This window comes from Muntiacus reevesi, chromosome 2, assembly GCF_963930625.1.
Source record: "Muntiacus reevesi chromosome 2, mMunRee1.1, whole genome shotgun sequence".
NCBI classification, from domain to species: Eukaryota; Metazoa; Chordata; class Mammalia; order Artiodactyla; family Cervidae; genus Muntiacus; species Muntiacus reevesi.
This window is the reverse complement of record NC_089250.1, coordinates 146895099-146908092: the sequence shown is the minus strand read 5'-3', so window position 1 is coordinate 146908092 and position 12994 is coordinate 146895099. Positions and strand designations below refer to the sequence as shown.

The 12994-nt window shown below is 52.4% G+C and overlaps 1 protein-coding gene across 2 annotated transcripts in view; it reads left to right on the top strand.

The window, feature by feature from the left end:
- Positions 1–2437: 2437 nt before the first annotated feature.
- SH3PXD2A (SH3 and PX domains 2A) overlaps positions 2438–12994 on the top strand; it is a 248330-nt gene continuing 237773 nt past the window's right edge. The window contains exon 1 of one of the 2 annotated variants that reach the window (XM_065923260.1): positions 2438–2909. In XM_065923260.1, the coding sequence (XP_065779332.1) occupies positions 2838–2909 (72 nt within the window). In that variant the 5' untranslated portion in view covers positions 2438–2837. The remainder of the gene's footprint in view (positions 2910–12994) is intronic. The other variant, XM_065923258.1, reaches the window with a different exon arrangement.

Sequence of the window (12994 nt, the reverse complement as noted above, 5' to 3'; positions counted from 1 at the left end):
GGCTCCAAAAATCACTGTGGACAGTGACTGCAGCCAGGAGAGTAAAAGACACTCCTTGGAAGGAAAGCTATGACAAACTTAGATAGCATAATAAAAAGTAGAGACATCACTCTGACAAAGGTCCATCTAGTCAAAGCTATGGTTTTACTAGTAGTCATGTACGATGTGAGACTTGGACCTTAAAGAAGGCTGAGCACCAAAGAATTGATACTTTTGATCTGTGGTACTGGAGAAGACTCTTGAGAGTCCCCTGGAAGCAAGAAGATGAAACCAGTCAATCCTAAAGGAAATCAACCCTGAATACTCATTGAAAGGACTGATGCTGAAGCTGAAGTTCCAATACCTTGGCCACCTAATGCAAAGAGCTGACTCATCGGAAAAGACCGTGATGCCGGGAAAGATTGAAGGCAAAAGGAGAAGGGATGAGGTGTTTAGATAACATCACTGCTTCAATGGACATGAATCTGAGCCAACTCTGGGAGACAGGGGAGGACAGAAGAGCCTGGCACACAGTCCATGGGGTCACAAAGAGTCAGACATGACTCAGCAACTGAACAACAACAATAATGGACATTCCCAGGTGGCTCAGAGGTAAGAATCTGCCTGCCAAGCAGGAGATGCAGGTTCAATCCCTAAGTCAGTAAGATCCCTTAGAGAAGGAAACGGCAACCCAGTATCCCAATATTCTTGCTGGCATAATCCCATAGACAGAGAAGCTTGGCAGGCTACAGTCTGTGGGATCACAAAGAGTCTGACACAACTGAGCATGCAATGGACACTGTATTACACACTGTCTTAATGGTGTCCCTATTTCTCAAGTATACTTTCTTCTCTTTGAGGGAAGGGACAAGCATTTGTCAATTGGATTCAGTTTTCAGTTCCACAAACATCACCTGAATTCTCTCACTCTCTATCTTTTGTTTTTTAATGCCCTGTAAAGGAGCACAGAACAAGTGCTCAATCAAGCCTACACATCTAGAATTTTAGAGAAGAAATTTTAAAAAATATTTTTAAAATGTCAGTATCCATACATGCTAATTATGAAAAACAAACAAAAAAAGCCCTCAAAATTGTCTCCAAAAGAGTAACTACTGCTAGGAGTTTGGAATGTATGTAGGGAGAAATCTTAAAAGACCATCTAGTTCAGCACCCCCATTTCACAGAAAACTTTAAGATGACTCTAATGCCTGTGGTATTAAGTGGTTTGCTCCAGGTCAACTATTTAGATAGCAGCATAGTTTGCTGTCCCAGCACCCTTCTCCAAGAAAGCTGGAAGGATAAGGCTACTCTGTACCTAGCAATTGTGTGAATAGTCTTAGAACTTAGGATCTACATAAGAAAAAAACTTAAGATCTACAGAGGAAAAAAAGTATTAACACAATTAGATGGTAAAACTCTTGGCCTCCATCGCAGATGCTTGGCATTGCTCCACAGTCACAAAGTTTATTGTGATTGTGAACAATAGGATTAATTGTGAAAACACTACTTCTTTAAATATTTGAAATTAGAATGGAAAAATGCTGGAAACAGATGGGGGGTGGGTTGCGGTGTAAATTGAATTAAATAGTAATTGTGTCCCAAGTCCAGGGATGGACAAATGACTTGAACAGTCGGTTTTCTAAACCAGAGGGAGAGGTGGTGAGAAAGTCAGAGCCTGGGGCCAGTGATGAGCAGGTCCCCAACCCAATGGTGGATTTTCCCTTCCCTCCTCCCCGACCTGGAGGAGAGGGTCCCAGGGAAGCCTTAGGCTTAAAGGCAGGAATGTTCTCTTCTTGTAACCTCACTGGTAAATGATATCACAGATTGGTTATCCAGGCCCAGATCGATAAACGACTCAGGCAGCGGATCGATCACATTTCCGGGGAGAATTTACCCTTTGTGACCCGCAGGGGGGCAGGTGGTTTATCAAAAGAGGCTCTGGCTTGAAGGATTTAATGCCGCCTACTTCCCCAGTCCTATCTCCAACTCGGAGGGCCTGGGCGAAAACAGCGGGGTAATAAACTACTTTCATGAAAGAGCTCTGGGGGATAGGGGTGGGAGGGGGCCGTAAAGGTGGGGGCCGAAAGGCGCAAATCCGCTCGCAGACCGAAAGCCAGGGTAGGGGCGCGCTGGGTTCATTCCCCCTCGCCCCTCCTCCCTCCGAAGCCACCCCGAGTTTCTGTGCCTGGCGAAGTCGACCAGCGCCCCGCCAGGCCGCTGGCCGCTCTCTCTCCGCGGTGGGGGCGCGCGGGCCCGCTCCGGCCTCTGCGGCCGGGCCGCAGCCCCCCTCCCCGTCGCCCCGAGCCCCTCCCCCGGGCCCGGAGCCCCTCCCCGCGCGCTTCCCCTCTCTCCCCTCCCTTCCCTTCTCTGCCTGCCCGGCCCTGCCTCCGCCTCCTGCGCCCGCAGCCTCCGTCAGCGCCGAGCCCCCCGGAGCCCGAGCGCAGAGAAGGGGCGCCGCCGGCCCCTCCCCAGCGCGCTGACAGCAGGCTCCGGGGCCCCCGCCCCGTCCCCTCGCCGGCGGGACACACCCCCGCCCCTCCTCTGCTCCGCCAGTTCCCGCCGGACCCACCGGGCGGCGGAGAGAGCGGGCGGGCGAGCCGGAGAGCTGCGGCGGCGCGGGAGGGAAGGGGAGCGCGGCAGGCCCACGGGGAGCCGCCCGGGCGCACGGAGCCCGCGTGCCCTCTGAACAGCCCCCGCCCAGCGGCCGTACCTGTGGGCGCGGGGAGCCCGGGCAGCGGCGCGCCGGCCCGGGGTGGCTGGGGAGACCCGGGGACCGGGGAAGCGGGACGAGGAGCCGGGGCCGGACCGGGATGAGAAGGTGACGCCGCCGGGGGGCGCCACTCGCTTTGTGGGGGAAGATGCTCGCCTACTGCGTGCAGGATGCCACCGTGGTGGACGTGGAGAAACGGAGGAACCCCTCCAAGCACTATGTGAGTACGCCCCCCACGACCCTGCGGGAGGCTGGCCAGGAGCCCCCTGAGGGCCCCTGGGTGGCCCCTCAGCCGTGGTCAGTCCCGGAGCTGAGCGCCTACAGGGCAGCCTTTGGCGGTGGAGTCTCTTCGCAGGGCTGTGATCTCCAGGGAAGCCTTTTCTGACCTTCCTCCACCGCTCCCCCCGCCCCACGCCCGTTGTCTTTTTTTGGCATTGGAATTGGCAAGTGGCTGCCCTTGTCTGTTAAACGGTGAAGTCATCTGTCCGCCTGAGCTTTGATGGATGGTGGGGGGGACGTTCTTCAAACCCTCGCTGGGAAGCTCTGTTGGGAAAGAGCATCTTCCCGGCCCTCCCCGGGGGCTCGGATCGCTCAGGCGCACGCAGACCGAGATGCTTTCAGAGGTTTACCCTGGGGACCGACGCCTCGCACGAGCCTCCTACTTGTGCCTTGGTCTCTGTCTCCCCAGGCTTGGGTCTGGGGGGCCGAGAGAAGCCGCCGCGCCCCTGCCCTACCTCCAACCCTCATCCCTGAGCTTTGATTTCCTTCTTAAAGCCCTCGTGTCGGTCAGTGTGAGGAAAATTGTGGCTTTTCCTTTTATCCCTCCTCTGGACGTGACCCTTAACCGGGGTTCATTTCCTCTTAAGTGATGCTCCGTCTCCGACACGAGGAGGGAAATGTTTGCTGTGGTCTCCAAGGAGCGGCCGGCTGCCCCTCCCCCTGCCTTCCCAAACTTAATGAGAAGGGGCTAAGGTTGGCCGAGCCGAGCTGGGGGCCAGTAGGACGCGACGCCTTTTCATCTCAGCCCATCCCGTCTTCCCATCCTTCCCACCTAGGAAGTAAATGGTGTCCTTGGCGCCCAAGGCTGCCAGTCCTAGCGGCTTTGCTCCTGTTGTTGAGACGAAAGAAACAGACAGCAAGGACTGCATCTTATTTGCAAATTAGGCATTTAAAGGAGCATTTAGAATGCTCAAAGCATTAATTTTCACAATTAAAACAGGCTGTGGGTTGCTGCCCTAGACAGCACATTGATCTCTGCCTTTTATTTCCTTGTTGGAAGGGGACTGGATTTGTGCTAATGTCAGCCTCAGGCTACTCTTTCTGTCTTTATCCCCAATAGCTCTGATCTTCAGGTTTCTTTTCAGTGGAATAAATGAGCTCGGGCTCAGGTTGGGGAGGAGGTTAACCAAGGAGTCTGGTTCCTGAGGGGACCGAAAGATGGGTGCTGGTGGGAGGGTTCGTCCTTTTGTATCACTGGCCCAGCAAGCATCTCCCCCTGCCGTTTTGAGAAAGCTGTCTTTGAAGGATTTGGGTTCCCATGTGGTCGCCCTCCTCTGAGGCAGATGTCCATTGGCATATCCCAGCCCTTATTATGAAGTCAGCCTTCCTAACTTCTTTTCTCAAACGTTGCAGGCGAAGTTTTAGGGCTTCTTTTCTAGTCCTCAGGTAAGGTAGGCACTGCTTTCAATAGATGGCACTCTCTGTGGATCTTAGGTGAAACATCAAACCTTAACTTTGACCAGTGATGTCCAAAGTTACAGATATAGGACACACTAGCCAGGAGCATTGCTAAAGGGGCTGGGGGCCCACTGCGAACAGTGCTGAGAGGTGGTTAGTGCTGGGGCTTTGAGTGAGAGGCCCTCGTTCAAAGCCTGGCTCAGACACTGACTAGCTATGCAACTTTGGGCAACTTACTGAACCTCCATGGACCTCAGTTTCCTCATTTTTCAAATGAGGATAATGGTAGTATCTACTTCATAGGATTGTCTGGAGAATTAAATGAGATCATCCATGCAAAGCACTTAGTGTGGTCCTGGCACATAAGGCACTCATTAGATGGTAGCTTATGATTGGTGTGATTTTGACTAAGAAAGCACTTTTGAAAAGCAGCTATTAATGGTCTGGCAAGAAGGAAGAAAGATTTGGGGTTTTAAGATTGATAATAACTTGTTCTCTGTGAGGAAAAAAAAAAAGAAAAAGTCCTGTGCAGTTCCATTGACATGATCATTTCCTCCCTTTTCATGGACAGTGTTTTCTGGGACATCTCCGCTTCCCATGTTAAGAATCAATGACGCTATGTGTGGGCCAGGGGTGATGTCACTGAGCAGACGGGGGCATACAGAGCCCTGGACACAGGTTGTGGAAAACAGCTAAAGGAGACAGTGTTGTGTGTTATGGAACAGTGGAGCTGGCAGGGACCTGAGAACTCATGAAACTCCACCCCTCATTTTACAGACGAGGAGACTGAGAACCGGTTTGGGTAGAGTCGCTTGTGACACAGCGAGTTACAGCACCTGGGTCTAACTGGCCTTCTGCCCATCACGTGGGTTAGGTTCATCTAAGTGCCCTGGACGGCTGGTTGGGGTTGACGAGGAAGACAAATATCTGGTCATAGCAAGAGGTTCCTGCATGTGTAGGGCATTAATGCATCAGGAGAGGGGGCTGATGGTAGAATGTGTTGGTGGCATCAACAGGGCAGGAAGAGCCAGGTGGGGAGACAGTGCCTCTGAAGCCTAGGGTCGCCTCCTCCCTTGGCCTCTGCATGGCCGACACCACACACCAGAAGGTCAAGTGTTCTGGCCAAGGCACTTTGGTGTGGGTAGCTGGCAGGATACACTGCGCCTGTGTCATATATGTCCTGGACGCCGTTCTGCACTCTAGAAGCTTGCCCTCCTCCCGCCTCTCCTGGTGAGGTGATGGTGAATTCTGAGTCTGTGGTTTGGCAAATTGCAGAGCCGAGCGGCTTTATGGGATAGGCATGTTAGCCGGAGCTAGCTGATGAGAGGCCTGGGGCCCAAGCAGAAGGGGCTCTGCTGGCTCCAGAACGCTGGGAACACACTGCAGAGGTCTTCTCAGGACATCCAGCCAAAGGCAGGCTTGTCCCTGGGACGGGGGTGGAGCCACCTAGATACCAAGGGTCTTGTGTTTTGCTCTGTTTACGAAAGGGCAGGCAGGTGACCTGCATCATTTGGGTGGTACTGTCAGCCCTTGGCTTCCTTCCTCTCTGCCAAGGCCTTGCTTGGGACGCTGGGAGAGGGGAGTATTTGGGGAAGGTAGGCAGCTGCTGCTTAGACCAGGCTCCTTGCCTGGAGTAGGGCTCCTCTCTCAGCTGTTATGAGCTGTCCCTGGAGATACCTTAGGTAAACTGGCTTTGGCCTCAGACCACTTGTCTTTAAATGGTCCTAATGACGCTGGATGCAAACTGCAGTTACCTTTGACAACTTCCCATAAGGATGTGAGCTCCGGTTCACATTCTTTGCACCCACACGCATGTGTAGGTGTAAGTCAAGTCATATGGTGTTGGAGAGGAGCTAGTGCATCTAAAGCAAACAAGAAATTATTTGTTTGGATCTGAGAGGCGTTGTGCTTTCGCAGTCATTTCCTCTCCTGATTGTTTATTTCAGACAAATACCAGTCGTGAATGTTCTGATCCTCTACAGGACTCTTCAGGGAATGCAAATAATAGCCAGTGTGAGCAGTTACTATCGTTGGTGCCAGATGCTCAATGTGCAGGACTTCATGTGATTCCTACAGTCCATGCAAAGCCTTTGATTTCTTTATGCAGATGGGGGAGCTGAGACATGGAGAGGTGAGAAGTTGCTCAGGGTCTCCCAGTTAGAGATATGGGCCAACTCAGGTCACCTCACCTCCAGAGAAAGATACGAACCTACAATGAGGCCCTTCTCCTCCACTGGGGTTGGTTGTGGAGACCAGGCTCGGGTTTCCAGGACAGTGAGAGAGCAATGCCAGGTGGCGTTTGAGGACTGACTCCCTATGTAGGACTTTCACCTGGTGTCCCAGAGGAGGGCCTGGGACAGGCAATGGGGGGAGGTCACTATGAGGCAGGGGATTAGAACAAACCCAAGATGATGTCTGCTCTCCAGTGATGCCTGAGCTGATAAATGAAGGATCCACCCTGGAGAAATAGTACATTCTCCTGTGTGTTTAGAACATCGCAGATTTGGGGCTTGGCCCTGGGAGCTACATTTTTAGGAATTGACCATAGACCCATTCATTTCTCTACCTTTCATTTTTTTCCTTAAGCCCTTAGACTGTGGATCCAGCCCCACGGGAAGAGGGATGTGTAGCTGCAACATGGACAGGGTCTTCTCAGGCCAGTCCCACTGTAGAATTACTGGTGTAGAACAGATCAGGGTTTGAAACTTGGCTCTGACTCTTCCTGGGTGAGCAGCCTGGGGCCAGCCACTCTGGGTCTCAGCTTCCTCACCTGTAACCTCACAAGGATTTTGGGAAATTGATCTGAGATAATTTGGGGGCAAAGCTTCTACTTTTAGTGCCTTACCTACTGGCGCTAGTAGTAAAGAACCCACCTCCCAATGCAGGAGACAGAGGAGATGTGGGTTCGATCCCTGGGTCAGGAAGATCCCTTGGAGGAGGACGTGGCAATCCACTCCAGTATTCTTGCCTGGAGAATCCCATGGACAGAGGAGCCTAGCAAGCTACAGTCTATAGGGTCACAAAGAGTTGGACACAACTGAAGCAAGTACCTGGCGCCCATCATGGGTACTCAACATACTAGCTTCTGTCTGGTGCTCCTTATCACCGAGACCCTTGAGTACATCTGATAGGCGAAGCTGTGAGAGAAGGGAAGACTGAGGCAAAAAAGGAAGGCCCAGCTGTTCACAGTCTGATGGGAAAGTGGGCTACATGCCCCGTGGAAAACACCCAACATACAAGGGAAACAGATAAACAAGGAGCAGCTGTTCAGACCTGGAGGGCTTCCTGGAGCTGTCCAAGTGTTGGCTTCCTGGTATGTTGGGAAGGAACATGTGTTGGGGGAGTGGAGTAGAGAGGTGCTGCAGGTGAGGGCAAGATCATATAGGATCCCAGCCCCAAGATCAGTGCCACACATGGGTTAGCACTCTTCTCTGCTTTCTTTTGGGCTCCCCAGGTGGCTCAGAGGGTAAAGAATCTGCCTGCAATGCAGGAGACATGGATTCGGTCCCTGGGTCAGGAAGATCCCCTAGAGGAGGGCATGGCAACCCACTCCAGTATTCTTGCCTGGAAAATCCCTTGGACAGAGGAGCCCGAGTTGCAGAGGACAGAGTCATAGAGTCTATCCTAGAGGACAGAGGATAGAGTCGCAGAGTTGGACACCACTGAAGCGACAGAGCACACACACATATTTTTTGTCTGTCTGTCTGTCTGTCTCTCTCTCTCTCACACACACACACACACACACACACACACACACACAAGAACAGTTTCTTCTCCTTCTCCAAGGAGGGAAGTGATCTAGGGGTGATTCACGGGTCTGACAAGGATTCCTGCTCGTGGAACAACCAACCACATCCTTCAAGGCTGATGGAAGAAGGAACACAGTCAGCCATTTATCATGGTCCTCTTTAGAGCCAGCTGAGTGAGGGCTTAGGGGGACAAATCAGGATTGGAATCACCATGTGTGGTGGCAGGCAGAGGGGAGGCAAAGCAAAGGGAAAAATAAACCTATTTGATGTCATTGGAGACCAGTTCCAGCTCAGAAATATAAGCACCAGCTGCTGCATTTTCCAAAGAGATATTCCGAGGCCAGCATGAGTTAATCGTCAGTGGAGGCAGTGAATTAGAGGAGTGTTGTTAGGACTTCTGACTTTGGGGTTTGCACCACGGTCCCTGGAAATTGCCTTCTAATTTCCTCAGCCTGAGTCACTGACCAGACTATTTCTTGGCCAGAAAAAGCCTAACAGGCAACTCTGTTCTCTTTTGCCTCTTTATTAAATGAAATAAAACAAGTAATAGAGTTATACATACAGTAGTCACACTTACTCCTCTTGAGTTCTGAGAATCCAGGAACAGGATCATGGGTTAGGACAGGGATCCCGGGAACAGGAAGGACAAGGGGTGTGTGTGGGAAATGAGGTGGAGACTCTGGCTTTGGAAACGGTTTCTGAGTCAGGGCCAGAGGTGTTCTCTGCCGTGGATATTGCCAACAATAACGGAAGAGTCCAGGAGGGTGATCAGCATTTCAGGAGGTGATTCCCAGGGCTGTGTGTGACTTCTTGCCTGGGCTGGGCTGCTTCAACTGCTGTTATGTGTAGTGGAGTCAGGACGGAAGGGGAGGGTGGCACATTGGTCCACAAGGAGGCCCCCCAGGAGCCTCCATGCGGCTCACATTAGCAGCAGGTGCTGAGCAGAATCCAGTGAGGACGTCGAGATGCAGTGAGGAGGAGGAGAACCAGAATATGAGTGCCTGCTATGTGCCAGGCAGTGCAGAAGAGACCTTTCAGAGGGGATTTCATTTCAACATCATAACCTCCCCATGAAGTAGGTCACTGTTTTTATCCCCACTTTACAGGTGTGGAAACTGAGGCCCAGAGAGTTTATGCGGCTCTCACTCAGAGTAATTCAGTGTCAGGGCTGGGATTCTTACTCTGGCATCTGACACCAGAGTCTGTGAGCTTGTCACTTTCTTCCCTATTAGAGCCAGGTCAAATGTGAGGAGTAAAAGGAACCGAGGAATCTGGGCCACACCTCCTGAGGTGTGTCTGGAAGGCTGTATTGTTGGAGAGTCCCTGGGCTCTGCTATCCCCATGCCAGAATCCTGTCTCTACCACTTACTGCCCTGGGATTCGGTGCAAGTTCCTTCTCTCTCTCTGCCTCAGTTTCCTCACCTGTTAAAAACAAACAAAACCAACCAACCAAACAAAAATGAGGGCTAAATAGAACCTAGCTCGAAGGGTTGTGGTGAAGAGTAAATGAGTTGATAAATGTAAAGAGCTTAGAACAGTAGCTGGCACATATTAAGCGCTGCATAGGCATTTGTACTAATATTAAGACCTGCTTCCCTGGTGGCTCAGATGGTAAAGAGTCTGCCTGCAATGTGGGAGACCCGGGTTCGATCCCTGGGTTGGGAAGATCCCCTAAAGAAGGAAATGGCAACCTTCTCCAGTATTGTTGCCTGGAGAATTCCATGGACAGAGGAGCCTGGTGGGCTACAGTCCATGGGGTTGCAAAGAGTTGTACACGACTGAGCAACCAACAGTTTCACTTTGAAAGCTTCAGAAGGCGTTCTCTGTGAACTGGAGTTTTTCAGGGAAGACTGACTGGTGAAGGCCAGCTTCGTGATGGGCCTCAAGGAGTAACTGGGGATTGGGGGGAAAGAATAGGATTTAGGTGGGAAAAAGAGGGGAAGGCATGCCAGGAAAGGGAAAAGCAAAGGTGCTGGAGATGGAACATGCAAGGAAAACACAGGCAAAACCCAGGCCGGGGAGAAGGATAAGGAGGAAGGGTGGCCAGCTGTTGAGAGCCTCACATACCCATCTAGAGGCTTCACCTCCACCACTTCCATTCCTCCCAAGGATTGCAGGGGACGGGGACCTGCTTGTCACTGTGGGTTCCTTCTGGTGGGCTCCAGAGCTGGCTCTAGGTTTGTTGTTGCAGCCATGGCGGGAACAGAGCTATACCTATGTAGGGATGGGAACCAATTCTGTGTGTTGGGGACTCTACAGCTGGCAGGCCAGAGCCTGGCCCTTCTCTGTTTATAGCTCTTACTCGGAAAGGTCAGGCTGCCTCATAAAAGTTGATTGCACTCTAGAGGTCTCGGGGAATGAGGGTGGTGGAGGGGCAGCAAGAAGTGAGGCGTTGACTGCTTTGGACCTTATCCGTGGAGGGTCCCGCCACCAGGGCTTTATGTCACGGCGACATCATTTCCATCTCCAGTCCCCAGCGCTGCCGCTCAAGCACTCCAGTAGCAAGAGAGGAGACCCTTGTCCTTGGAAGGTCTGGGGGCTAATGCTGAACAGCTTGCTGGGAGCCCAGGATGTCTCTAAAGTCTCAGCATCACCTCAAACTTTCAGCCCAGCATTGGCTTCCATCTCAGCATCTCTCTCAACCGGTTTTAGTTAGAAAGATAGTGCTTCAAACTACCTCTTGGTTTATTTAACCCTCACCCCATTGTCAGATGTTCCAGTAAGCCTGATTCTTTAGGGAAAATGTAATAATAACAGCTAACATTTCTAAATGTTTTTTATGTGCTGAGTTTTACATGGAAACTCTCAAAACAGCGTGCTGAAGCGTGTAGTCACTACCAGCATCCGCTTCACGCAGGCCAGGATGCTGAGGTCCAGAGAGCTTAAAATGAATTGCCAAACACCCTGCAGCTAAGAAGCTGACCCAGGCCTGCCGGCTCCAAAGCTGATCTTGTCCCCACAGCAGCCTCACAGCCCTCGATCTCTCGTTGCATCTGGGAAGACCAGGACCCAAGGAGATTCCATCTGAGGCCTGGTTGATTGGCTCCTTAAGATGGGAGACCTTCCACCTGTCACCTTCCCCACTCGATCTCCATTTGCCCATCTAGAAAATGGGCTCATTGCTTCCTTTCTGGCCTGCTGCCTTGCAGAGGGGAGGGTAGATACGAAAGCTGCTTTGGAAAATGCTGAGCCCAGCGAAAATAGCTGTGTGAAGGGGTCCTAGAGCCCTCTGTCTGGTTTCTTCATCATTTGGGAAGGAGATGCTTTACAAAAAGGAGCTCTTCCCGATTCGAACAAATTTCTAGACAAGGTCCCTCTGCCATACTTCTGCCCCAAGAAGCCTGTAGCCAGGGTCAATTCAGGGCTACTCTAGGCCCTTAGTGAAGATGTTCTCTAGAAAGTCACCTCTGGGAACTTTGCTTCTCTCCAAGTTGGTCATTTCTGTGAACGGGAAATACAGAGCTATTTCCAGTGCCATCTCTGCCTTCTGTCACCTGAGGGGAGGAGGTGACATCCAAGGGGCTGAGCTAGTGATGTGGAAGCAAGCAGCTGTGCTCTCTGCCCTCCGCTCAGCGGCCTCTGCGGCCGTTTGCTGTCATTTCCTTTGCCTGGTGAGGAAGCCGCCCTCCCTGAGCCTGGGTGGAAGTGCGTGGGTGGGGTGGGGGCTGTATCCCTTCCTCTGTGTGTATCAGTGCGGCATAAATTATGCAGTGGGGGCCTGTGGGGGCCCTCCTGTCTGCCTCTGGCATCCCTGGAGTGTGAACTTCAGACCTGGCGGAAATTGATCACCCCAGGGGGTGGGGGTGGGGTGCTGCCCAATGCTGGTCGTGAACTTCAGGGCGGAGCAGGTGGGGTAAAGGATGGAGCGGCTGTGCATTTTAAACCCTGTTTTATTCATAAAGAGACTGACTCAGAAAATTGAGGGCGCACTGTTAGTCAAGCGCAGGGCAAGGTGTGTTGGCCCCCTCGCCCTAGGCGATGCCTGTATCACACTGTCACTGTGACTTACACGTGGGTCCCTCTCCCAGAGGGATCCGGAGTGCTGCCCCAGGGTAGCAGGGACTTCTCCCGGCTCAGTACAGGGTCCTCCTGGGGAGTAGTATTCCTCGTGGAGAGGGCTTGCCTTGCGGCTTTGCCCACCTGAGGGTTCTGAGCACTGAGGGATTGTCTCTGGCGTTTGAAGCGGCTGCTCTGTGAACTCTTTCACGGTAGGCCCCATTCCGACCCAGCTTTATTCCGTTTCCTGATGGCCCAGACCCAAAGGGCTATTTTAAGGGCCTTGCCTGTGTGGGAGAATTTCCCTTTGTAACAACAGGGAGGGAGGCCTGGCATGGTGCTGGCAGTGGGGCTCCAAGAGAGTGCAGTTCTTTCCTGAATTCTGCCCCCTGGGCAGGACTCAGCGGGCTCTCAGCACAGGGCCCTGGCACCCAGGAGGGACCCAGTCTCTTGTCCATGAGGGCAGGGCTTCCAAAAGTGGCTGCCCAGGGATTTCTGCTTGCCTAAGCCTGGGCAGCTTGGCAAACTGATCCTTTTCTCGCAGAGCTAAGGCCTGTAATAGGCAATGTCTGGACTTGGGTCTCAAGCGGGGGTTAATTATTGACTTTAGTCATCACTCACTGGCAGTTGGAGAAAAGCAGCCTCATTTTTCCCATGATCACTGGACGTGGCGGCTCCCGGGCAGGGGAAGTGGGGAAGTTGAGTCAGAGAAGGTGTGAGTAGAGCCCTTCTAGATGCAAGCATGGGGCTGGGGGACTTTACAGCTTCTTATCCTCTGTCTTCTTTAATCCCTGTCACCACAGTGAGCATCGTCCCTGTGGTATACATGAGGAAGCAGGGGCCCAGGGAGGGGCACCTCTTGCCCTCCATCACGTGGCCCTGA